Source organism: Theropithecus gelada, chromosome 6 (genome assembly GCF_003255815.1).
Source record: "Theropithecus gelada isolate Dixy chromosome 6, Tgel_1.0, whole genome shotgun sequence".
Lineage (NCBI taxonomy): Eukaryota > Metazoa > Chordata > Mammalia > Primates > Cercopithecidae > Theropithecus > Theropithecus gelada.
This window is the reverse complement of record NC_037673.1, coordinates 7,396,749-7,424,700: the sequence shown is the minus strand read 5'-3', so window position 1 is coordinate 7,424,700 and position 27,952 is coordinate 7,396,749. Positions and strand designations below refer to the sequence as shown.

The 27,952-nt window shown below is 45.4% G+C and overlaps 1 protein-coding gene across 1 annotated transcript in view; it reads right to left on the bottom strand.

Annotated features, from left to right (window-relative positions):
• Positions 1 to 27,952, bottom strand: part of ADCY2 (adenylate cyclase 2) — a 423,318-nt gene that overhangs the window by 25,864 nt on the left and 369,502 nt on the right. The window contains exons 18-20 of the mRNA XM_025387564.1: positions 27,057 to 27,226; positions 16,099 to 16,183; positions 10,726 to 10,884 (exon numbers count right to left, since the gene is read on the bottom strand). Of these exons, the coding sequence (XP_025243349.1) occupies positions 10,726 to 10,884; positions 16,099 to 16,183; positions 27,057 to 27,226 (414 nt within the window). The remainder of the gene's footprint in view (positions 1 to 10,725; positions 10,885 to 16,098; positions 16,184 to 27,056; positions 27,227 to 27,952) is intronic.

Genomic DNA, 27,952 nt, shown 5'->3' with positions numbered 1-27,952 from the left:
TAAACTCCACTGACATCCCTGTGCTTGAGGAAATGGGTGCATCTAGCAAGGGGAGGACATATTTCCTTCCCTTTCTCCCTCCTTTCTTCCTTTCCTCTCCTCTCCTCTCCTTTCCTTTCTTTTTGAGACAAAGTCTCACTCTATTGCCCATGCTGGAGTGGGATGGCGTGATCTTGGCTCACTGCAACCTCCACCTCCCAAGTTCAAGAAATTTTCCTCCCTCAGCCTACTGAGTAGCTGGTATTACAGGTGCGCACCACCATGCCCAGCTAATTTTTTTATTTTAGTAGAGATAGGGTTTTACCATGTTGGCCAGGCTGGTCTCAAACTCCTGACCTTGTGATCCACCCACCTCGGCCTCCCAAAGTGTTGGGATTACAGGCGTGAGCCACCACAGCTGGCTGAGGACATATTTTCTATATCCTGCATTTCCCCACTCCCTGCTGACACTGACCAGAGTGCTCTTTGGGGAATGATAATGATGACAAGAATAAGCACGATAATAGCCAGCACTTACTGAACACTCACCACATGGTAGGACGGGCACTTCTCTGAACAGTTTATGTGCATGAACTCACCACAATTACAACCCTATGTAGTACCCTACAACTCTAGGCTGGTACCAGAGTTTTCCATCTACAAATAAAGAAACTGAGGCACACAGTGGTTACGTTACTTGCCCAAGGCTGGAGTTATCAAGTCTGACAGTAGAATCCACCCTTGTAAATGCTACACTTCATACTTTATCAAGTCTCCGGGATGATCATGGGCTTCACTGCTTGGTTTGAGGGTAGCACGGGGCCTCCGACACTTGCGGGTCCTGTTACTCTACCTTTGTCTTTTCCTCTGGAGTCTTTAAGGGTGTCTGGGAGTTGGAGATAATGATATGCAAGACTAAACTGATGGGCAGTTTGGATCTGACATGTCATTTCATTACACAGCACCAAAGTGGGGATGTATGGGAGAATCTCTAATGGGACTTCCAAGAGGGCAGGTGCCTGCGCCTCCCCACTGACCAATGGACCCTCATCCCCTAGGCTGGGCTCCAAGCACAGGCATTGTTTTGGAAAGTTCCCTGGGTTATTCTGCTGTGTAGCCTTGATTAAGAATGACAGACTACATGAGGAAATGGAGCTCAGGGGAGCTGGGGCTGCCACCAAGGCTCCCAGCTGGCTGAGGGGAAGGGCCAGGACCAATCCCTGCATTCTCTGCAGGCCGTGAATGCTGCTGGGGAGCTTGGACTACAAACGGATCACCCACCTTCTTTGGCAGAGTGGTCACTTGGAAGCTCTGAGGGAATTCCCAGGGTGAGCTCAGGTCACTGGTCACACCTGGTCCTCAGATTCAGGGCTTCCATAAGACTATAACTACTGGGAAACCAGGGAAACTTCTAGACTTCTCAAATTCTCTGGAGCCTGAGAAACTTGCAGGGCCAAGAACCATGCCCTGAACTCATGAGAGATTCCCTCCTGTGGTTGCACTGGGCATGGGGCCAAAGAAGATTGCATGCTGACTGGTAGATGACTTGAGCTTGTCTTATACTTCCAGACGACCTGGGGGTTGGAGTAGGGCAGGTGAGCAGCCTTTGAAGATAATTTGGAATTCAAGGTCTAGAATGGGTGACCCATGTCAGCATGTAGCTACCCAAAAGTATTACTGAGCTTTAGAATTGAAAGTGAGTTTAGATGTCTCCTCAACATTCATTCACATGTAACCATTCTGTTGAACAAGCTCAAGGAATGAAAACATAATCACAAAGCAACTGCATTTCTGTGGCCACTACCCCTTTCAGTTTTGGAGTGTGGCTAGATCTTCCCCTGTCTTGGACAAACACCTGGGACTACCCCCTGGCCCTCCATGTCACTGTGTGCAAGGCAAGGTCCTCTCATCGATCATTAGAGGCCCCAGTCCAAGAAACAGTCAAAACTCTTGCCCTCGTTGTACCTGTGGCTTGTGCCCTTCTCTAGTGTGGGCCTTTTGTGGGTGAAGAAGGGGGATCAGTTGGCTTCTACTCTCTCTCCACCACTCCTTCCACCTCCACTCTTCCTAACTTGCTAGATGGGTTTTCCAAACCATCCAGAATGGAGAACAGGGGAAGACAGAAGAGGCTATGAGGCAGGACAGCTTCCTATTAGCTGCATCCCACTCCCTGAATACTCAAACCTGGCTTTCCTCCTGTGGATGTTTTCATGGGTTTTTGGAAGACTCCCTGTCATTTCGCCCATCCCTGGACATCCCCCGACCCTGAGTCTTCCATGATGGAGGCCATGCACATCACTCCTGCTTCTCGCTACCCTCTCAGGTCTGGCCTTTCGGGCTATTTCTTCAAGTTTCTCTGCCAAGGTCCCTTCACCCTCCCTCCTGCCCCCCCAGGCAGCTCTGTAACATTGGATCTAAAACAACCCTACACCAATTCTCTTTTTCTTGTTTGGTCCTTTAGCAACACTCAGCTTTGCTGTGAAAACAACTGACAGTCCAGCCATGTACCAAGCCACAGCTCCCCTACCCTGTGTGCCCAGATGCCCCATCAGCACCTGTGCTGAGCATTTCCAAGTGTCAGAACCTGCCTGCCATCTGTGTACCCCAGATGGAGATGCTTCCCAGAACCACTCAGAGACTGAAGTCATGGGGTGAGTCCAGGCTGAGCAGTGCTGGCCTGTTCACAAGGCTGGAGGTGAGGGGGGATCCCCACCTTCCCCTTTAGGACGGCCTCATCCCCACTACATTCTGTCCAAACCCTCTTTCAATCTTTAGTCTACTGGCCAATTCATAAGCTCCCTGCAGGCCAAGGAAGGCTTCTGTAAGCTCTGCACTCTGCTTGACGCCTCCTTTGGAATAAGAGAGCAAGTGTCTCTTCGTGTCACAGGCTGAAATTCTCTTTGACACCCTGTTACACACACACGTGCCCTATCAAAGGGCCCTGCTGTGTGCCAGGCTTCATATCAGGTGTTAGGGACACAGAGAAAAACAACACAAGCCCTGCCCTTAGGGAGCTTAAAGTCTAGGTGGAGAGACAGAGAAAATCAAGGAAACATAATAAAGCACAATGGGTGCTGTGGGCCCAGGTGTGGAGGTGTCTGGGGCTGTTCATCGAGGTGGGCTCGGGGGATGGAGTGTTCTAGAAAACATTCAAAGCTGCCACTGGCACTCAGGTCTTCCACCTTCCAGACCAGACTGGTGCTTTGTCTCACTGACTCGGGCTGCACAGAGCCTTTGGATCGTCCACGTTTTCCGAGTTGACCTATAGGGGAACTGTTAAGCACCTGGTGTCCCCAGCTGTCAGTTAATGCCTAATTTACTCAGGGGAGTCAAATGACTGGAAAGTACAGAAGCGTCCATTGCAACCCCAGGGGCATGCTAGCCTTACCCTCCTGCAGAGGACACTTGGGCATAGAGCTTTAAGCTTAGTGCTGTTGAAGGATCTGCCCGGTCGTCACTGGGAGGGCTTTCAACAGCAGAAAGGGAGGTGCTGTTTGCACACGAGGGGCATTTCCCAAATTTTTGTGGTGGCACCCGTGGCTCGTGTGGCTTGTTTTGATCAGGCATTGGCTCTCTCTGAATGAAGCTGTCTGGCTCACAATCCTCTACCACCCGGAGACTTGACTCAGGGTCAATTTGGTGACAAAATGCAGTCTTCTCCCCAAGTGATGAGAGCTGGCTTTGATGCCCATTGAAGGGGCTTTTCAGAAATGTTCCTGCCACACACAGAGGTGGGGAGAACAGGCTTCCAAAACGGAGAAGGCTCCCATCTGGGTGCACAGAACTCTCCTGATGAGCCTGAGGGTTGTGTGGGCTGAATCTGGCCATGAGAGTTAACAGCTGATGGAGAAGCTTTGGGAAGTTCTAAGTAACACAAGTGCCCAGGAGAAGGAAGAGGCACTGCAAAGCCAGCGCAGACACAAGCAGCCAGGTCTGTGCCCGTGTGCCCGAGCACAGGCCTATGAGCACTTCTTCACTGAAATAAAACCTTTTCAGAATTGATTGTTACGGCAATTACATCATTCTTGACTCCCTATTTCTGAAGGGAAATTAATTTCCTTTGTTCACTGATGCAGTGGGTAGGAGAGTAAAAATGACATGATCTGTGTTAATGCAGGTCTTGGCATAAGCTGTGCCATTTTCCAAGGATTGTTCCAGAAGCCATGGAGTGGAGGCTATCCAAAGACCCCCTGCCCCGGACTCAAAAAGTCATCAGCAACCACAGGTTGTGCCACAGAGAGGAATGGAACTGCCTGCCTGGTCTCTCCCAGAGCCCTGGCCTGTGGGTTTTGGTCCCAGGAGGCCGTTCATCCTCAGGGCAGTGATTCTGCCGGGAAGCAGCCTCCATCCTGTTCATGCATGAAGTGTTTCACTAGTTAAGTCAGAAAGGATGCAGGCGTAAGCTGATCCCACACAGGGAAATAAACAGGACTTCAAGTCCTCTTCTTTTTTTTTGGCTTGTAGGTAGACCTTGTTGTGTTGCGTCTTGCTTTATTGCAGTGCACAGATATTGTGTCTTTCACAAACTGAATGCTCCCTCGACCAAGTCTACTGGCACCATTTTTCTAATAGCATGTGCTCCTTTTGTGTGTCCATGTCAGCATTTTTTGCAACAAAGTATTTTAAAGTTAAGGTATGCACTTTTTTTTTTACACATAATGCTATTGAATACTTAATACATACAGTATAGTGTAAACATAACCTCCATATGTGCTGGGAAAGCAAAAATTTGTGACTCGCTTGATAGTGATATTCACTTGATTGCAGAGGTCTGGAACTGAACCGGCAATATTGGCGAAGTATAGCTATAATTTACTTTTGCCAAAGTCTTCTTTTCCTGTATTATTTCCAGAAGACTCACAGAGCAGTGTCATCGAGAGTTTAGTGGAAATGGATTAGTGTGGTGGATGCCGGGGTAACCTCCACAAAGGGGCTGAGGGCCTGCCCCCATCCACCCGACGCCCCAGAAGCCTTCCCTGGAGCCATTGCATTCAGAGGCACTGAGCACTCAGCACCAGGGCCTGGCCCATCCTGCTGAGAAGGGCCTGAGAAGACAGACACAGCCCACAGTGCTTTTTATGCAATGCCAGGAACAGCAGTGAAGTGATTACGTTGGGTTTTGTTTTCCACTTTATTCAGGCTCTAAAAACGCTGGGCAAGAGCCCTTGCTGAAAGCTTTTAATCAATTCCCAGGGGCAGTGATTCTCAAGTTTTGCATGAATCTGGGATATTTGCTTAAAAGATAGCTGACAGTATTTACTACATGCCGTGCACAGTTCTAAGAGTGTCATCTAAATTATTGCTTCAAAAATTGGTAGTGGTCTCTGAGAGGATTCTGAGGCCCCACAGCCAAGAGGTGCCAGGGCTGGGCCAGATGCTTTGCTCTCAGTCACCTTGCAGGGCCTAGGAGGTCAAGGAAGGCTTGTGAGGGGATCAGGAATAGCCTGTTTAGCAGGCGCTGCAGGTGGTCCTTCACTTTGAGAAGCACTGTTCTTGTCTGCAGTGACTTCCTTGGTCCCAGCATCAGCCACCTCTGCCATGCAGGTTCAGTAAGGGGTAGGGCTTCTGCTCGGGGAAACCTTAGCGAGGGAAAGAGCTCAGGCAGGATGTCACTGTTTGGTCCTGACACTGTAGAGGGGACAGAAACCTTGGTGACAGCTACACTCTTAAACAGCATGGGCACCGTTATCATTCATCTGTGCAAGGCCACGCAATGTTAGCCCCACCTGGCCTGGGATTGCAAGGTTAATATTACATCATTAGGTCAAGGAGATAGATTCTTCTGTCCAGTGAGGAGGCTACTTTAGGGCAGCAGGGTCCAACGGCCACAGGAGACATTCCACAGAAGGGAGGGGCACGACTTTGCTATGCTTTATGCACACAGGTGGCTCTCCTTATAACACCCTCACTATGTGTTTTCAGAAACAAACAAAACATAAAACTCTCCCTTTCTGAGACTCACTGTGGGAACTCTGAGAACCTTTGGCAGGGGTTGGTGCCTCTCTTTCTAGCTCAGGCCCTTTGTGTGGGCTCTGTTTTGCATGCAGTGCTGTTCCCATGGGGACTGGAGCCTCCAGAATCTCCCCACACTCACTGTTTCGGCAACTGGCTGGCAAACCTCCCCTGGCGGAGTACAGGGTCCTTGAGGAGACGGCGTGGGGCTGCTCTGATTGTGGTGGGGTTTGGGGGCTCCTTTTCATAGTTTAGTCCCCACGTCTTACAGTGGCTGCTAGGGTAGCCATCACCCCCACTGCTAACCCTATTAGACAGAAATTGGCAGTAAAATTTGAAATGTTATAGCCAAAGGAAGATCTGCATTGTGTGATTAAATACAGAGAACCCTGCAGCCCGCCAGCTGAGCAGAATGACATGATCATTTCATTTCCCAGCACCATAGTGGGAATGATGATGCCCTGATTTAAGGTTCAGTGTCCACTCTTCTCCCTTCCAGAGAACCATGTCAGGTCAGCAGCGAAAGTGCAAGCCTGCCACGCAGGAATCACTGGCCTTGATCATAATCCAAACACCCTTGGCGTGCCTGTTATGGAACGCGGAGCCATCCGTGCTGGTCCGAGTCTGAAGAGCTCTGAGACCGAGCTCTTTCATTTTCCCACAGGGCTGTATGCTGCCCTCAGTCAGGTGTAGATTTGAGGACCCTGTGTTTCCTGAATGAAGGAAGGAACTATCTTCAGGAGCTGCAACTGGGAGCTTGGTGAACAGGCACTGATCATGTGCAGGGGCATTTATTTCAACGCTTAAAGACAGGTCCCTGTGTACACACAGGGCTACAGTGGCTGTGATGACACCCCCAAGGAGTTCACCTCCTTTTTTTGACAAATACAGAAACAAAGCCCAGAGCTGGCTTCATCTAAATGTTCCCATTCCTGCTTTGTTCCTGAAAACTTTCCAAGCTGCCCTTGCAGTGAGGCAGTGCCAAAACCAGGGCTCACCCCAGATGCTGAGTCCCCACTCCGGGCTGCTATTAGGCCGTGCTGCCTGCCCCACTACTCAGCCTTACGCCATGGAGCTCGCAGGGTGGTGAATGCTACAGGAGACACTGTGTGTCTTTTTTGTTGTTGTTGCTGTTCAGATGGAGTCTCGTACTGTTGCCCGGGCTGGAGTGCAAAGGCACGATCTTAGCTCACTGCAATGTCTGCCTCCTGGGTTCACGTGATTCTCCTGCCTCAGCCTCCCTACTAGCTGGGATTACAGGCACCTACCACCATACCCGGCTAATTTGTTTTTGTATTTTTACTAGATATGGGGTTTCACTATGTTGGCTAGTCTCGAACTCCTGACCTCATGATCCGCCCACCTTGGCCTCCCAAAGTGCTGAGATTACAGGCATGAGCCACCGTGCCTAGCTGATGCTGTGTGTCTTTAACCCAACAGCAGCACTGCGTAGGAGACTTGGAGGAAAATGTCACGTCACCCTCAGGAGCACCAGAGGGCTGTGCAGTGGCGTGAAGGTCCCTGGTACACAGCAGGGCCACAGGGGAAGTGGAGGAGTCACTGTGAGCTGCCGACACCCGCACTTTGCTGCTGTCTTCTCTCTCACATGCATCCCACCTGTGTGGATGTGGGCCCCGTGCACGCCTCTGTGAAATGCCCGCCTCACCTGGGGGACTGCAGTGCGAAGGCACCATGCAGATGTCCCTCAGCCTCCCTTCTGCAACTAGAAGGCAAGGCACCATGCTTCCTCTTTTATGGATGAGGACGGCGAGGTTCAGACAGGGAAGTAACCAGCTCACGTTCACAGGAACAGACAATGTTGGAAGTAAGATTTGAGGCCGCACTGTGTAGCCCTAGGTTTTATTCTCCTTCCCCATCTTGCCTTTCCTTATTATTTCCAAGGCAGGTAACTGTATTCTGATGCTTGCTTAGAATAAGCCAAGCAAACAAGAAAGAGCAGAGAGAACCTGCTACTTCTGGAGGTCTGGCCCAGGAAGGCTGTCAGGACCATGAGAGAGGGCTCTGCAGGGCTGTGAGGCTGAACCCTGGGGCCAGGGTACCTTCTGTGCTCCCCACTGACCTCAGAGCTTCTCGAGCTCCAGAGCTTTCCTCTGAGCCCATGTTCAGGAAGGGACCCTCCTATCAACTCCCAAATTCTTTTTAAAATTTTTATATTTATTTATTTATTTTGAGACGGAGTTTCCCTCTTGTTGCTGAGGCTGGAGTGCAATGGTGTGAACTCGGCTTGCTGCAACCTTTGCCTCCAGGTTCAAGCAATTCTCCTGCCTCAGCCTCCAGAGTAGCTGGGATTACAGGTACCCGCCACCACGGCCAGCTAATTTTTAAAATTTATTTATTTATTTATTTATTTAATTTTAATTTTTAGTAGAGACGGGGTTTCTCCATGTTGGCCAGGCTGGTCTTGAACTCCAGACCTCAGGTGATCCACCCACCTTGGTCTCCCAAAGTATGGGATTACAGGCGTGAGCCACCACGCCTGGCCTCAGCTCCCTAATTCATCTCCCTTTGCTCTCTTCCTGCCTGCAGCAGTGGGCTCTTCTGAGGTCTTGAATTAGGCACTTTCCTGGTGCCTATGGAAAAGTAGCCCCTTGGAGCCTGAAATATTCTCTCCCTGTTCCTCTCTCCCCCTGGCCCCCTTCTCTCAGCTAGTGTCTAGCACTTTCTTTCCAGATTCAGAAGCCACTTCCTCATGGTGGCAGCCTTTCTGGATTACCATATTTACACCCCAGTGTCCTTGGAGATAACAGGATCCTATTCCCAGGAGGCACCCAGGGAGGATGAGGCCACCTCTAATCCCACTCATCTCTGTGTCCTGGGCCACCACCAGCCTGGCTACAGGGCAGGGGAAACATGGGGACCTTGTTGAATTTAAAAATGGGATGGAGACTCTTGTTCATGGGAACAGAGGGCCCCTTAATAGACACTGTGATTTTATTACCTGTGATCAATAGGAAAATCGGGTGCTGAAGAACCCACCAAATGTAGTCAACACCAGGAGAAGAAACAGGAAAGCCCGCAGGCCATGAGACTTGCTGTGTAGCCCTGGAAGGCCCACTGTGCCCTGAACGTTTCCAGGAAGATGAGAGTGGTGATGTCTAGCAGCTCATCTGCCACCTGGCGCCTTATTCTTAACGCCAACTTCAAATCTGCTACAGAGAAATACTGTTCCAAGGCTCCTCACTGCAGGTTCCTTTGTGTTCTCGTATCATCCGGGTTGAGCTTATCCGTTAAGGAGTGCGTCCATCTACAGGTGACCCCCGCCTCTTTCACATACACACCCCCAAGCCTCAGTGAAAATGTCCTAAGAACAGGGGTTACACCTCTGAAAAAAAAATCTCAGAACCCCAAACTCACTAAAAATTAAGCTTGGGAACTGAGCCATGCAAGAAACTGCCTGCTTTTTGTTCCCACGTGGATGGCGGCAACGTAGAAGGGCCACGGAGCACCCTAGGTGGCCTCCCTCACAACTGCTCAGGAAAAAATTCCTTGTGGGCCCTGAAAGAATAGACACTCCCCCCAAAAAACTAACCAGAAATCAGAGTTCTGTTGACTCTTATCCTGGCAATGCAAATTAATAGCGGATCTTCACAGGCACTGGACAAAGACAAGACCAGAAATCATCCCTCGGCCCAAGCAGAGGAAGGCATAATGGGCTTTTCCTGACTCCTCTCTTTTCACATGTAAAATGCGGTTTCAAGGAGCACTAATCAAGTCTCACAAGAATGTAACCACCTCCCGTCTACCCCACTTCTCTTTTTATTCCTTTTCCTCCTTCCCCTACTGTGCACTCTTTCTCCTTTCAGTATTGAAGTCCTCAAAACTCTCTTTGGGAAAAGCACAGGCCACGAATCCTTGTGTAACTTGTGTTTCTTTTTCCTGGGTACCATCCTCATCCTTGGAAAATAAACCTCTAACTTGATGGAGACCCGTCTCAGACACTTCTTGGTTTACACATCTCAGACATCTGGGAAACGCCACAGAACCAAGCACAGGGCTTTGCGTATTGAAGATGTTCAGATACATGTTTCTTACGTTAAGTCCAAATGTAGACACATCTGCTTTCTCTTGCACTTCAGCAATATTAAAGACATCTCACAACATCTCTCTTCAAAAGCCATTTCAACATTTAACTGACTTTGTAGTCTTTTCAACTCTAGCCAATCCATTCGGATAAACCCTCCATGAAATTCCTATTTCCATCCATTCGAATGGATGGACTCAAGTCTTTGGTCTGCTCTTGTGTAGGTAACTGCTAAACGCTGTCACACTCACTGTGTATCTGATATCTTTGAAATTCTAAGAGCCTTGGAAGGCTCTCAGGGAAGCTGAGTGCGGGGAAACAGTGGGCATGTGGGAGGTATGGTTTAACGTTGCCTCTTGGTTTGAGCCTCCATTGCGTGCTGGTAAGGCAGGCCTCCTCCCACACTGGGGAGAGAGCAGTAGCTACTTTGGAGGCATATTTGGGTCCCTAGTGCCTCATAATGGACATTCAGAACTTTACATGATTGGGGAAAAAAATCTTCTCGAATAATGAATCCACCTCCAAACTCAGACTTTTAGAGGTCATTCTAACCCACTATTCTCAACTGATATCTCTACCACCAATCAATATCTTCTTGAAAACTGAACAATTCAAGCCAATCTTGGCCATTTTGAACGCTCGGATGTGCGAAGCGCTGCAGCCTTTATGTCACTGAAGAAGCTTTCAGCCCTCACCCAGGTCATCACGTCACCCAGCCCCATCCCCCATCCCCCAGCCCCGCCTGGTCTGACCTCATTCTTCAGGCTCCTGGCCAGGAAGTGCTCAGCGACGTGCGCGGGAAGCACGTTCTCCAGCAGTACACGGTTCAGGTTCTCCATGGTCTCTATCTCCTCCCGCTCTTTTTTGAACTTGTTCTTCCATAAGAAGTCTAACCTACAGTAATATTCATTCTGTTACAAGAGGACACAGAGGTAAAGAACCAATAGGCATCTTGTCCTGCCAGAGAGTGGAGGTTTTAAAGAGAAAACAAAAAGAACAAAATGAAACCGAAAAAAGAACCCCCAAACAGAACTACCACCCTCCCTACAAAGCCCTCTGTGTCCCTGAAATGTCCTTTAGTCAACCTCGGACACGGATTTGCAAAAATCAAGAACCGGCCTCAGAAACAGGGAAATCAGCTATATGGAGGCTTCAATTCAAAGTGCCATTAAAGCTTCCTGCAACGTTATGCTACTAAAAGATGGCTCAAATTATTTTTTGAAAAGAGGCATTGTAGAATATAAATGATGAATAAATGAAAAATGAAGAATACCTCAGTAGAGAGAGTGCATTTTTTGATGATTTGAATAAAAACTGTATTGTTCGTTTATGGCAGTTTGCCTTTAGCATTTGTAAATTAGTTTTTCCCTAACACAAATTGTATAACTATGTAATCATTGCAAAATATGGATTTTTTTCCACTTGGGATTGTGTTGTTCTGACAGAATGCCATTCATTACATTTAGAGAAAAGTTCATTTTGATATTAATTAAGATAGTGCCTGCTAGTAAAAACCTGTGTTCATGCTTTATAATGTATTAAAATATAACATATTTTAAAAGTAGTTATTATTAACATTGTAGGAATGGAGAGGCCCAATTACTGACCAAGGGTCTTTTGGGTCTTGGCAACATTTTGTGCCTCCTATGATGTAAATAATTTAATATAATGAAATAGACTTGAATGGATCCACCTGTAATAGAAAGGCTTAGTGGAGAGTGTGTATTTCACACAGATAGTCACCTATTGACAAATAAATGCAAAGAAGAGCTAACTGCAAGTTTTTGGTTTGCTTTGTTGAGTTGATTAATTCTACCAATGACAAGTACAAAGTAAAACAAAACACACACACACATGCACACAGATGGCCTCTCATGCACAAATGAGAATTTAAAAAGTTTAAAATCCACATTTTGAAATTTGAAAGAAAAATGATTATTCATTAGTTAGGTTTGATTCAAATTATCTGTCATACATTAGGAAAACTCCTCCTCCTCTGGTGTGGTGCTTACGTTTATCTCATGTAGTAAGGCATTTTCAAAAACTGCAAAAAATATATTTTAAAAGTTTGTTTATATTTAGCCAGGATGGTGGCTCATGCCTGTAATCCCAGCACTTTGGGAGGCCAAGGTGGGTGGGTCACTTGAGGTCAGGAGTTTGAGACCAGCCTGGCAAAATCCGGTCTCTACTAAAAATACAAAAATTAGCCAGGCCTGGTTGTGCATGCCTGTAATCCCAGTTACTTGGGAGGCTGAGACAGGAGAATCACTTGAACCCAGGAGGTGGAGATTGCAGTGAGCTGAGATTGAGCCACTGCACTCCAGTCTGGGAAACAGAACTAGACTCTGTCTCAAAAAACAAAAACAAAACCCCCAAAATAAAAGTTTGTTTATATTTAAAGTTTCACATTCATGCCATATTTTCCACACCATGGACTGATAGAAATTATGCTGTACAGTGACTAGAAAAGTCTTCCTACTTGAAGAATGGATTTAAAAAATAAATAAATCAGTGGTATGTCTGGCTTCAAACTAAAATGATAGATGCAACCAGTGGTGGGGGCATGGAAAAGACACAGGTACGCACTTAAAATTAGACAAAAGTGAAGCATGAGATGAAACCTCCTCCAAGGGAGCAGTTAAGGCAGCAAGTCCAACCCAAGTGAGCATGACAGGTTTCCGTACGCCATGCTAGGATGTTGCTCAGGTTTTCAGACCCATTGTTATTGCATAACAGGTAAGCATTTTGTAAGTCTCCTACTAAAAAATAATCACAGTATTTTGGAATCAGCTGCACTGAACTGAAATGACATTTTGCCAAATCTATCTGTCTGTCTGTCTATCTATCTATCTATCTATCTATCTATCTATCTATCTATCTATCTACCTACCTACCTACCTACCTACCTACCTACCTTTCGATTTGTCTATCCATCTATCAATCATCTTTCACCTTCCCAAACAATGCAATCTGTTTCGAATCCTCTGCCTTCTGTGTAAGTAGCTGGCACATTAGCAACTTGTATGAAGGGCCCCCTCAAAAAATACTTTAAAAATCCCCGATCAAATGGAATACACTGAATAATAATCCTCCAAAAGATAGTTTCAAGTCCTAACCCTTGTTATTTGTAAATGTGACCTGATTTGGAAATAATGTCTTTGTGGATATGATTCAGTTAAAGATCTCAAGATAATCTCATCCTGGACCTAGGGTCGGCCCTAAACCTGAAGACCGGTGTCCTTACAAGAGAAAGGAGGCGGGGATTTGACTAAGAGACATGGCGGGAGGCCACGCGCAGGCGTCTAGCAGAGGCCAGGATGAAGCCCCTGCCTGGGTGACTCGGGGAAGGCAGTGCTGCAGAGGACACAGAGGATTCTGTGTGCAGGAGAGGAACAGGGAGAGACACACAGGCTTCCTCAGCTCTGATAGCCTCCCATTCCTCGGATTGCCACCCACCTCTCGGATTCTGCCTGGGGCTACTCTACAGGTTTTCAGGGGCCCAGATCCCATGAAGAGACACAGAATTTGCTTTTCATTGGCTTTATCAACAATGAATGAGACAGCAGGAAGAGCCCGGGTGAATCCTCCAGGACACGCCTGGGACCCCATGACCCTCCCTGCTGGGGCTCACATCTAGCACAGCCTCGAGGGCAGTTCTGGGCTTTTTCTGGTTCTGAAAACAACTTGAGGAACTGGAGGGCTTCACATCTTTCTACATGGACAGAAGAACTAGTCACTGGGCTGGAGTACAGGACAATTGGTGACCCTGTACATTCTTAGGTTCTAAGCTCTCCTACAAAACAGTAGCTTCATTTTGAGGTCATGTAGTCTGTCCCCTGGTTTTATAGGATACATGGATCCCACCTCAATGTGCTGCTGTTTAAGCTCTGGTGAGACACCAAGCTTCTTTCTTTTTCGAAAGAGACCCCTGAGTTGGCTAACACATCTATCATAAACTAGACTTTAGTACAGCAAGTAGCACTGTACCTGTTGCACAAGAGACGTGTTATGTTTTTATCAAGGCTACTTAGATACCTAAAGCAATATTTAGTATACTGATTTGCTCGGAAACCAAACATATCTCCATCATTTCAAAAAAGATGGTCATGGAGCAGGATGAATAACAATCAAAATAGGTTGCAAAATGCATGTACTATCATTTAATAAACCAATCAGGAAATATAACAACTGAGGCCACAAATGCTTTACTTATAGCACTTGAAAAATCTTATTTCCAGTATAGGGTGTTTTGTGATATACCTCCCCTCCTTTTGGGGGAGTACTAAAGCACTGTGTCACAGACTTCAAAGTTCTTACCCAGAAGACCTGGGGCCTTAGTAAATCATTCAGTCAATGATTTTGGATTGCAGGTCAGCCTACTGGCTCACCTTGGTATTTCCCACAGTGTCTTATATAGATTCGGTGATTTCTAGCTGGTGTTAAAGAATGGTTATGAAGAATGATAAATCCTTTAGAGGAAGTAATAATTTTTCTAGGCCTCTAGGTGTAAATATTACTTTTTGCTACATTAAAGACAAAAATGGAATGACTCCCTATAAGACTGGTATCAAGCCAATTGTGTAAAATTAGTGCTCAATCATAACACTGAACACTTTCGATGATTTAGCTTAATTAGAGGGTAAGGGATCAACTGTCAGCCATTGGAAACCATAATTATGTAGTGGTACTGAATGTGGATCATCTCAATGACCAGTAACAAAGTTGGGAGAATTTAATTGGATACTAGGTTCTTAAAATTTGCTGCTGTGAAGGAATCTGAGTGATGATTCTAGCAGGAAAAAGCATCCCCAGCATGAAATGGAGAAACAGGTGACCCCACAGAGGGGATGGCTGCATTGTTTCCTGAGAAATGATCGTCTAGGTGATACCCCTATGCAAGGAAGTGCAATTCTCTCACGTTTAAATTATAGGGTACTCAAGGGAGAGCATGCCTGCCATATGAGCGAGAGCAGAAAGATGGCCAGTCACGAGAAAAGAAAAATGGGTCACAGGAGAAACCAGGGAAAAAGAACTGCACATGGTACAGGTTGTCAAAACTGCAAGCCAAAGAATGCAGAACAGAGAAAACACAAGGTGGTGGGGTGGGAAGAAGGGACCTCAAACAGCTTTGCATCAGGACAGGACAGCTCGGTGCTAGGGAGATGGATGAGGGCTGCATCATGGGCTCCTAGAGAGGAGGCAGCTCACATTGCTTGGGAAGCTAGAGGAGGACAGTTGTCCCAGACTGCTGGCCTGACAGCCAGATCCAGACTCGGTCCAACTGACTATGCAATTCCTAACAGCTTTCTGGTGGGGAGAACTGGAAGTCAACTGGAAGTCAGACCAAACTCATAAGTATATAGTGTACCTCTTAGACACCAGACAGATTTAATTTAATTGGCATTGCTTCTTCATGGGTTCTTTCCAAATACATAAATCACTGCTGTTTGTTTGTTTCATGCCACCCTTTGCAGAACTTAAAACAGACTTTGGACGAGGCAGAGGTGCCTGGCTTCAGATGAGTCTTGTGGTCTTTGGGCAACTGTCTTTGTTGGAAGCAGAGGAAGAATAATTGTCTTTAAAAATCCTGCACCCACAGCCTCTACTAGGAGACCAGAAGGGTTGGGGGACCAAAGAAGGAAGAACAGTTTCATTCACAATGCAAAATAAAGCTTTTAACAGGGAATCATATTTCTAGGAATGACTGCAAATGGCAGCAAAGGTATTCAGACCCGGTTCAAAGAAGCGTGCCACATATTCTGAAACGCAAATGAAAGCCCCAGTCAAGGGGATATGTTTTTTTTTTTCAAATAGTGTCAGTTATTGAAGGAACACTTTTGTAGCCTTATAAAACCTACAACATTTATTTTGAAATTTAACAGGAAATTAACTGATTAAAATTTCACCCATTCATAAAATTCGCCTTTTGTGGAAAAAAAGAAAGCTATTTCCCCTTTTGTCTATAAGCATCCACACCTTGTACTAACTAGGTTTGTCTTCAGTGATAACAGGATTCTGATTCTTAGACATTTGTTTCCAATAAGGTTAACTACAATGCACAGCACAGCACTATTAATACAGCACTTTAGAGAAGGTATATATATATATATGTACAGACTTCTTACCTGTCTACCCAGAACAAGCAGTGTGATGAAGAATATAGAGAGAGACACAGAGCCCATGGTCTTCAGGTCTTTCCAAATGCCTGGTCTATTAAAAAATAGACAGACAGATAACAACACAACGAAACAACATGCACACAGGACTTAGAATTTGAATATCAACAAATGTCAGATTCTCTAGTGCCTGTCTACATCATATACCAGCCAAACACATGTTTCAAATCTCCTTCCAAACCCAGCTTGCATTAAAACAAAACAAAAATCCCTACTTTGAGGGCACAGTAAAATGATACAGATTTCCTACTTTATATCAAGCTACACCAAATATAAAAAGAAGACATAAGAATATGAACATTTTCTTTATACTTCTGGGATCAATATGGGTAATTGGATCTATGGTTTCTTCAATGTTTTCATTATTACTCTCGGAAAGAGACTGTACGCTTGAAATGAATAATCACGTGAGGTATAAACATGAAGTAGGGAACTTAATTTCTGCAAGCTACTCTCACCTCTGAATTACACAGTTTCATATACCTTTCAAGCAGTCATCCAATCTTATTCACCCTTTCATATGATTTTGTATCACAAAGGCATAACAGAGATGAAAATTCCGGGTACACTGCCCGAGTGACCTCAGGTTCAAATTGATAATAAATGACATCAGTCATTTACCCCTGCCAAGATGTCATTGCACTGGGTAGGCTCCCCCAGTCCTCACTATCACAGTCCAGGCAGTGAGCACCCACACATCCTTCAAATGCTGACATGCGAACATTTCCCATATAGGACTGTAACTAAGATCTGAAAAATAAAAGTGGATTATGCATGGACACCACGTCACATAATCAGCATAGATGGTATCTGATCAACTACAGACAGCAGGTCATCCCTTTCTGTTTGTGTGTTGTCCTGGCTTTTTTATTTTTCCAGCTTCTCTGGGGGGGATTCAAGGACACGTGAGATAACAAGAGGCTTTGGTGTAGTATTAAAAAGCCCAGATGGACTTTAAAGCAAGAGAGCCTGGGTTTGAATCCTGAGCTATGGGGCCTCGCATAAACCCCATTCAAACGTCACTTTCCCCATCAGTCAAAGGTGGGTACCAACCCCTACCCTGCAGGCTGTTTTAGCCAGTACATTAAATATCTATATACCTGGCACAGAGCCTGACACATAGGAAACTCTTTCCAAACGGTACTTGTGATTTTTAACATTAATTACAGAATGATAAGGAAGGGGAGTGGGGTGGGGCTAAGAAACTAGAGAAAAAGATAAGGACACACAGACTGGAGAATATTCTTAACAGAATGAAAGACTCAAGTGCAAAGAAAAGGTGGACTCTTGCAGGAATGAAGACACAGAATTGCCTGGTCCCCGTGGCTTAGGGGCTTAGAGCCACAGAGAACTCTCCAATAAGGTTGTGCTTGTATTAGGAGTTCTTTCCTCTCCACCAAACCTGCGGTGGATGGAGGAATCGGAGCTCGTGAAACTGAAGGAGGTCATCATTTCTGAGAATGAGGCTGGGGAGCAGTGCCGCCTTCCTGTTTCACTGGCATTGATTTTATAAAATGAAGTTGCTGCTTTCTGAGCCTATGACTGCGGTGTCCAACAGCACAGCTGAAGTGACCGATGGGTGCAGATGTTTAAAACCAATTCTGACTCTGACTTTCATGAATTTTAAACTCTTTTTACTCTATATTGACCGTGCTCGTGCTATATTGAATAGTGAAAGTGGCACCACACAGCTAACATCCTAAGAAGCTAGTGCAGGCTGAGTTTTTAATTTGCACGCTGCTTTGTGAACATCACATTACTTTACAATTCCAAGGGGCCAGAGAAAGCATCTATGACATCCCCTTCTTCCACCCACCACCCCCATAATTCCTAAACTAAGAGTAAATCTCAGGCCAGGGTTTATAAGAGCTTCATTAGTGCAACAAATCAGAATGAAGTCCCCTTTGCATTTCTAACTAAAGGACCAGATGCCCCAAACATACAGAGCCAGCTCAGGCCCCTCTCACGGACAGAGAGACGTAGGTAGGACCCTCTTAGGCAATTCAAGACCTGGCTGGGTTTTCAGTTGATCAGACAGAAAATTCACACAAGCAACCTATTGGAAGAAATCCTGTCTGGGGAGTCCTTACATTAATGCATTTGAATCTTGGTTTATGGGACAGAAATACCCTGCTCCACCCATCTCCCAGATCTTGAGTCTCCCTGAGGAATAGCGGTGGGTGGAGGGGGAGCTTGGAGGAAGCTAGACCAGCAGAGCCTCTCCCTGCAGGACTGGGGAGTGGATTGGAAAGTGCAGACCTAAATGGATCTCAGGAATCACGAGGCACCAGCAGCTCACAGAACCGACTGGTGTACCAGTACACAGCTGCCTCTTTCTCTTCTGAAGTTCTCTGACAACTACTAGGAACTCCATCTGGCTTTTCTGGATTTCACTTGGATTTCTCAAGACTTCTTTCATTCCGTTAGCAAAAGAGAACTGCCAACTCCTACTGAAGACCTTCTCTCTTGTGTGGGCCACTTGTGGATGGATGCTGTTAGGGTCCCCATGGTTTCAGTGACTTATTTCTCCACTGTAGATCGGTTCCTAGATCTCCTCACTCTTTGTGTGTCCGTGGGAAAGGTGGGAAGAAGGAGGGGCATGGAGCATGGTGGGAGACAGAAAGAGGTACAGTAAAATCTCAGGACATCTTTCTGGCAGAGTAGTCAGCTGTGTTGATCTCTGAATTAATTTCCTAGAGTCGCTATAATGAGGTAGCATAAACTAGGTGACTTAAAAATAACAGAAATGTATCATCTCAGAGTTCTGGGGGCTAGACATCTGACAGTAGGATGTTCTCAGGGCCTTGTCCTTCTGAAACCCTTAGGGAATCCTTCCTTGCCTTGGTCTCACTTCAGGTGGTTTGCTGGCCATCACTGGCTTTTCTTAGCTTGCCACCACGTGACTCCAATTCCTGCCTTCATCATCACGTGCATTCCTGCATGTCTGTCTCTTCACCTGGCCATCTGCTTAGGAGGGCATCACTTATACTGGATTATCGGTCCCCCTCCTTCAGCATGACCTCATCTTAACTAATTCCACTTGCAACGATTCTATTTCCAAATAAGGTCACATTCTGAGACACTGGGGATTGAAGCTTTATACCTTCTTTTGAGGGACACAATTCAGCCCACCAATCAGGTCACCTGTTTAGAGAAATATGAGCTGCACAGCTAGTTGGGTACGAGCTCTCTCTCTTTCTCTCTCTTCCCCCAACTCGCTCTCTCTCTCTCCCCTCCCTCTCTGTTTCTTTCTCTCTCCTTTATGTTTTAAGGATGAAATCTACTTTGGACTCTCATGTGTTAGGGTGGTGCCATCACTGAGTTATGAAATAGGGAAGATACAGCTAATATAACTGAGAAAGTTTGTAACTCTATGATTTCCAACACAACGACAATGGTAGCCACAATGTGATAGAACATACTTCCTTCCATATCTAAAAACCAGACACTGGGGACTCAGATGCTCACATGCCGCACAGGCATCTGCAGTTGGCCCTCCGCCTGAGGTTGTTAATGGAGTAATCACTTTGCTTGTCAAGTTTCAGGAGTACAAAAGAACACCACACCCCAACATACTGGGTGAGGGAGATGGAGGAATTGCTCAGTGAACCAGCCTCTAACTTGAAGGCAAACACTTCAGATGGAGTAAAAAAGGACATTTTCATGATTCTCGGGAGGGAAAGCAGTGCAGGCACACAGACACAAACATTATCTTACCTTCAAAAACTTTACATTTCTGTGGGTGAATATTTTTAAGAATAAAAGTACCCGAAGGAGCCTAATTTCTGTTGTGTTGTCAATAGTGGCTAGCTGAGGTAAAGTCATATATTCTCAGGTCACTAATTGGGATAAATAAAAAAATCAGTTCACTGATCACTGAGGGCCACGACTCATAAAGACCAGACTAACAAGGAGACAATGACTTCCTTCCCCTTCACCCATACAATATCCTCATGGTCTTCAGCTAATCTATCTTTTATCTTTTTTTCATGCTTCTAGTTACACCATTACGTTAGAAAATACCTGGCTTTGTTCACAAATGACCCCCAAATCCTCAGGAATCATCAATGTCAAATGATGCTGAAAGCAAATGTCTTGTCCGAAATGATAATGCCACAAGGACAAGTCTGCTCACTGAGCCTCACTCAGCAAGGGACTGGGACCTCAATCACAGAGCCAGAAGACAACATTGTCCCGCGTAAAACAAGGCAAAACACCCCAGAAAACTAATCTGAGGTTAAGATGCATAAGCCAAAATAAGTCAGTCCCAAGCCTTGTCAGAAAATCTTCAACCAACTCTGGCTTGAGAAGCAGCAGGGAATTGCTAAGACGCCCTCGGTCTACTTTCATGGTGCCCTCTCCTGCTGTGTTCGTTGCAGATCCTGTGGGTTTCCTCTTTGGACTCTTCTCCCCAACTTGAGTCACTGAGGCAGTACCTTCCTCCTGGCCCGTGGCAGGCTGGTAAAGTGTGAGGTCAACGGCTCAGCCAGGGTTCCCATGCTCTGTATCAAGGGCATTCCATGCAAGTGTGTTGTGAGAATGAGTAAGTGAGTGGACAAACAACTGTGTTGGCTTGGAAATGGCTCGTCTTCCCTAAGGGGTTTCTGGGCATTCTCTCCTCCCTGGATTGGACACAGATGCACCAGAATGCCACATGAACTTGCAGTGAAGATGGCCCAACATCCTCCAGGGACAGATGGCTCAAAGGCTCCCGCTTTTTCAGAGTGGTCATAAATGCCAAGCCAGACATGGCGGTGCTGCAGCAGAACCACAGAGTAAGGAATAGGCTCCTGCTTCGAAAAGAACTCCGGAGGCAGTGGCAGGTCAGAAGAGATGACAGAAGTGTGTGTTAGGGGGGTTGGACTGGGAGTGCTGGCCCTTTGCTGTGGAGACAATCATGTGTCCTGATTAATGCAGCTGTGGTTTCCTTTTGTGGAGAAGAGTGATTTTAAGTCGGAAGCCACTGCTGCCTCAGCGCGATCTGATGTGGTCGGGCTGGCCATGGCTTTAGCATCACATGGAAGAACTGATGATGAGAAGCATCGCACAGTCTATGGAGTCTATGCCACAGGCCCTGTGAATCCCTCCCCCAATTCTAAAATCAAACAGAACAAAACAAAAGAGCCTAAATATTGAGTTTCTTCCTGCAGATGAGTCCAAACCACAGGACATTTTCTGTTTTAGGTCAGATAGAGAAGTAGTTCACTAATGGTTGCTCTTTATAGAAGGAAAAGAAGCTTGTTAGACCCTGCATAGCCCTAGGACAACTTGCTTTGTTGTTAAAGTGATGCGGCTGGGATGGCTTCCCTCCCTGCTGCCCCAAGAGTGGGTATCAGGCACAGAAAAGCATGCTGTGCTCCTCGCTTTCTGAAATGGCACAGGGTGCAGGAAACAGGCAGAGTGGGGGAAAGCTGAGATGGTAAATCTGAAAGGAATCGAAAATCTTTTCAATATTAACTTGACTATATTATGGCTTGGAATGCAAATTTGTAATATAGCCTTCATTTAAAGAAAAGACATGAAAACAATGTCAGGTGCTTGGGAATATCCACAGACCATCTGCCCCAGAGAGAGACCTGCAGCTCTTCCCGACCTCTCCCGTGAGGGGTGGGTTTTCTTGTTCTTCCTCAAGACTTTCTTTCAGTTCATCATCAATCAATCCCTCATTAGGACATTGTCAAAATAATCGCAATATCCCAAATTCCAGCCATAGGGATTTCCGAGACACTGGAAAATCAGGGAAAGCAGAAAAATGTCACAAGGAAGGTGCTTCGTTCATGCATCTCAATGACAGGTGCAAGTCCCAGCATCTCCAGTGCTCTTCCTCATAGGAAGGCTGGGAAGGGAAACTTTTGCAGACATTTCAGCCAGTTACCATCTACAGCTTCTGGATAAGGCTAAGCGCTGTCTATCACTGCTGCTTAAACTCCGTATTTATGTGCTTTCCAGAAAGTATTTATTTTACTGGGCTAAAGTTGCAGCACAGAACTAATTGGTCTTTGGGGATGCTTGTGAGTTAGCCGCTCTGTTCAAGCTCTCCATGTCCCATGTGTCTCTAGAATTAAAGGTACATTTCTAGCCACCAGGTGAGTGAACATAATGGCTTGGTCCAAGCGAAATAACACCGATCCCTTGAGACTTTTCAGTTCAGCAAGAAAAAAAGACTCAGGAAAAATCCGACAACTTCTTGCAGACTCAGTAGCAAAAGCCTTTGTCATGGGAAGGATAAGTGTCTTCGAGACAAAAACAGCTTCCAGCAACATCCGTTGTTATTAATATCACTATCACCTTGAAGAGCAGCTGGTGTCTCAACAGCTCTGGCTAAGGGCTTTGGGACACAGTGTCACAGATAGGAACCACAACCATTATCGATCCATTCACAGACAGTACTGAGGACTGCTATGAACACCAAAGAACAGAAAACATCTGAGAACCTCCTGAGCTACCTTCAGCAGGAGGTGACTTATCTGAATCACGCCCCAGCAGGTCACGTTAAATACCAGGACACTCCTGGCCTCCTTCCCAATGGATTTTCAATGGCACACTCTCTCTGAGTGGTCTTTCTTTCCTCCTGAAAAGTCTACTCTTCACACTCTTGAATGTGTAAGAATGTCTTAAATACCATTTTCTTAATTATTTATCAATACGAAGTTTTTCTAGCGCATCCCTCTCCTTTTTCCTCTGCCAACTCCATTGGTTTGTAACATCTTGTTGGCCCATCCACGAGCAATGTCAAGTTCGTTCTGAAAAGGCCCTGCCACCGGAGCCACGATGAAGCCACATGCAGGACAAAGTACAGAGGAAGACGGCCGGCACTGCCTTTAAACAGAGATGCCCTCCCTGAACTTTCCTTTGAAATATAAAGATATGAACAGAACCTGAAGTGGATACTAAAAGACACACATCCTCAGTGATCTGGAGATACACTCTGTCTTCAGGGAAGCAGGTGAGGCGAGAGATTTCAGGAAGCCGGTGTCAGGCTCTTCCCATTGTTCGAGAGCACGACCTGCTTTTGTTCATTCATTCAACAGATTTTTGTTGAGTACTAGATGCCAGGCACTGTTATAAACCATGGTATTTGGTTCAGATCTTCTCTTCTGCATGATTCAGGAGAGTGCGTTAAAGTCCTCAGCCCATATGTGTATATCACAGAAAAGGGGCTAACAGGCAACAGAGGCCACGTCCCCTTCACCCAGGATGGGTACCTTCCACCTTTCCTGGGTGAAACAGGCAGAGGAGCTGCTTGGTCCTCCGGCATACCGAGGGGTGAAAGCCAGAAGCTTGAGGGAGGTCTATGTATTAGTCGGGGTTTTCCAGAAGGATAGAACCAATAGGATGTATGTATATATAGAAGGCAGTTTATTACCGAGAATTGGCTCACTGGATTGCATGGTGAAGCCCCATGACAGGCCATCTGCAAAGCAGGGAAAGAGAGATGCTGGGAGAGGCTCAGTCCAAGTCCCAAAGCCTCAAAACCAGGGAAATCAACAGTGCAGCCTTCTGTACTGAGAACCCTGGAGATGCTGCTGTACAAGTCCCAGAGTCCAAAAACAAAGAACCTGGAGTTTGATGTTCAAGGGCACGAAGCATCCAGCACAGGAGAAAGATGGAAATCAGAAGACCCAGCAAGCCAGCTTATCCCACCTTCTTTCACCTGCTTTGTTCTGGCTGCGCTGGCAGCCGATTGGGTGGTGCCCACCACACTGAGGGTAGGTCTTCCTCTCCGAGTCCACCAACTCAAATGTCAGTCTCCTCTGGCAACACCCTTGCACACACACCCAGAAACAATACTTTATCAGCCATCTAGGCATCCTTCAATCCAATCAAGCTGACACCTAACATTAACCATCACAGTGTCATTGGAGCACTCAAGGCCAATGAGGAGCAGGTCTAGGGGCCTTGGTGGACAGCAAGGACACTGACCTGCCCCAGTCAAGCAAGGGTCCCAGAAAGAAGACCAGAGCAGGAGAGAGAAGGCAGGAATGTGGTGCCCAGAGACAAGTCACCAAAGGGATGGGACCAAATGCTATGACTTCAATGGTACAGACGGACTCAATCAGAAAAGGCGGAGCTGCCTGGCCATCCTGTGAGCCAGCTCCCGCCTTCAGGGACACCTCTGGCTTTGGGATTAAGTGATGTTCATTCTCAAGGCACCACACTGCACAGATTTTTTTTTTTAAAGGATCTCACTTTCATATTGGGAAGTGTGTGTCAGCATCAATAAGCAAGGCAAAGGATGAGAAAACTGATGTCAATTATTTGATGGGGAAAAGTTCTTGGATCTCAGAAAAGAGAAGGAAAACATTGACGTTGGTTGGTTTTACCTCTGGCACAAGTCACAGGGTTATGTAAGACAGACAATGAGGCCGGAGAAATTGGGAGGCTTCTAAACTCCCACTTTCAGAGTGGGAGTTAGTTTTAAGTGCACATCATAGAATATTCATTGATTTTGAGGTATTATGCTTTTCTGCTATTACATCAGTAAGACTCATCTTTCCACAGAAGATGCTTCTGAGAATATTGTGCAGCCTGTTCAGGGATCAGTTCAAGAAGTGCCAGAACTTCTGATCAAAATTAGGAAGTGGGAAAAAATAATGAGTAAGACCTACTATTTCATAGCACAACAAGGCGACTACAGTCAACAATAACTTAATTGTACATTTAAAAATAACTAAGGCCGGGCGTGGTGGCTCATGCCTGTGATCCCAACACTTTGGGAGGCTGAGGTAGGTGGATCACGTGAGGCCAGGAGTTTGAGACCAGCCTGGCCAACATGATGAAACCCTGTCTCTACTAAAAAAAAAATATATGTAAAAAAGTAGCCGGGCATGGTGGCAGGCACCTGTAATCCTAGCTACTAGAGAGGCTGAGGCAGGATAATGGCTTGAACCCAGGAGGCAGAGGTTGCAGTGAGCCGAGATTGTGCCACTGCACTCCAGTCTGAGCGACAAAGCAAAATTCTGCCTCAGATAAATAAATAAGTAAAAAGTGTCATTGGATTATTTGAAACACAAAGGATAAATGCTTGAGTGGATGGATATTTTATTCTCCATGATGCGATTATTTCACATTGCAAGATGTATGAAAACATCTCATGTACCCCATAAATATGTATACCTATTATGTAACCACAACATTTTTTTAAAAAATAGGAAGTGAGAGACAGGCACGTGCTCCCAAGGAGGGTGCTAGCTTTACTGATGGAAGTGAAGGCAAGTCGCTGAGGTTTCTCAAGTCAGTCTCCCTAGCTTCAAGGTCATTGCAAAGACAAACCGAGCTGCAAGCACAAAAGAGCTTTAATACAGTGAATGTGATCTAAAGGTAAAACTCCTTTTCTTCAACCTGATAACTACTCTCCTGCTGTGGGGGTTCTACTCAGAGATTGCCTGTCTCCTCAAGTGCCTCACTGAGGTCCCCAGAAGCAATTCTCTCCACACCAGGAACTTGGTAATCTGATTTCTTCTTTTGCTTCGGATGTGTAACATATTCAGGGGATTTAAATTTAATAAAGGGAAACTTAGTAGGGTTAGCAGCTGCGTGTGAAAATCAATAATGCTACATTTATTTAGGAATACAACACAGGCTTTCTGGATACAGCAGAGCAATAGTAAAGCATGTTTAGTTGGCAATTTTGAGAATTTATTGGAAAATTAACTTCCATTCTCATTTTGGCTAAGGAATCATAAATATAATCATGCATTTTTGCAACTCCACTGCCTGAAGCTTGATTACAGATAGTAGAGTTTCATTGTGTGGAGGACGACGAAAATTAAATTAGGTGAAAAGAATGGGTTGCATCTTCTGCAAAGGTTCTTATTGCTAAGAAGTGTCTACACAGTGCGATGACTGCCATTCCTAACACCAGGTCTCCAGTGGAGAAATAGGTGGTCATGTACTATCAACACAAAACAACTTTCTGGAGTAATAAATCAGTGCAAATATTTAAGGCATTTATATTATTTTAAAATAAATATAGAAATAGGATGGAGGACAGTGCAAAGCCCTCCTAGAAAATACTTTGACATCTGATGGGTTCAGAAATAAACCTAATGCTTGTTATAAAATGTTTTGTTTTTGAGATGTGATGTGGAGAGTATCATAACGATTAAAACAATTTTTTTCAAACAAATATTCATTATAAGCTTCCGTATATATTCATATACGGAAGTAATTCGATAACAGGAAACTGGTTATAAACCTGAGTGAGTGCACCCGGTAGAATCATTCTTGCTGCATCTAGCCTTACAGTTGAAAGACCTAAAGCAATCATATATTTTCTTGGAAGTCAATTTCTCCATAGAACAAAGAATTTTCAGGATTGACAGTTCCTCTTCCCCATAACAGTATTTTAGAAAATCTCTAGTGAGAAATATAACACTGTAAATTGTGAATACAGTTACTTATTTTTTCAATATCTTGCTTTGAGCTGAGGGCCATTTTGCCTTCCTGAGGACACTTGGCAATTTCTAGAGACATTTCCAGTTGTCATGACTTGGGGCATTGGAGATTGTGACTGGCATTCAGTGGGTAGAGGCCAGGGATGTCACTAAACACCCTACTTACTATGCACAGGACAACGCCCCCCACAGAGAATTATTTAGTCCAAAATATCAATAGTGCTGAGGTGGACAATCTTAGATTACTTTTATCAACATAGTATAGGTTATAACACAGTTCTTCTCTCGAAACCACTTCACATCTTCTATGTGTGTTTGAGAATACATAATCAGATGTAATCTACAACAAAAACACATATCATCTTTCTGAGGTATCACTTCAAAGAAATTCTCTCAGAATGATTTATCGATGACAATGACATCGCTAACTTGCATTTACTCAACACACACTCACTCTATCCACATGCTAGGAAAGAACTAAAGTAAGAGAAGGAAGAGGCAGCGGCTCACCTCTCAAACAAGACCTGGCTGTAGTCGCCCAGGACGTGGGCGTGGGTGTGGAGTAGGATGGTGTTGTAGCCCACCAACGCCACCATCATGATCAACATCTTCAGCTCGTAGTTCACCCGCAGGAACACAGAACAGGATATCAGTCCCAGAATGCAGCTGTAGATAAAGTACTGAAACAGCGAAGGACAACAGACAAATCCTTAGGATCTCTTCTAAGAAATGCTGAAACAATTACAATCAGGGGCCACCGCCAATCTCATTTGGTCAATATATAAGCCAGCTATGAAAACAGAGGCCTGTTTCTTATCTTTGATCCAGGGGCAAATGCCTGCATACATTAAATTCAGAAAAAAAAAAAATCATCCAAAGCTTTCTGACCCAACCTTGCATGATAAATAAAAATAATCATGTATATTGCCACTTTTTAGGAATAAAATTGCAAAAAAAACTTACATGGAAGACACATCATTATAATCCAATGTTATTTATTTCTTGAAAATGAAAACACTGTGGCCTCCTATACATTCCTTAAATGTAAGTTAACGTCTATAGAATCTTTTTTGGCCTTTCAATTCTTTAATTCATTAAGATAATATAAATCATTACAGACAACTGTTAAAAGCAGAAGGAGGCCCAGACATTTTATTAAAAGAGAAACTGTGTGTCAGAGGGGCCTATTTCAAACAGAAGGATTTAAATCAAAAGCCTTGACCAGGGTGAGTCATGAATCCCCGGGAGTTCAACAGGCACCAGAAGAAAGTGGAAGAACCAAGTGGGAGCCAGCGAGCTGGTATCGTCTATCTTAGGGCAGAGCAAGCTGCAGGCAGGCCTGCCCCAGGTGAACCATTTCCTCACCATTTACCACTGCAGGCACTGTTCAGATAGGCTTTGGATAG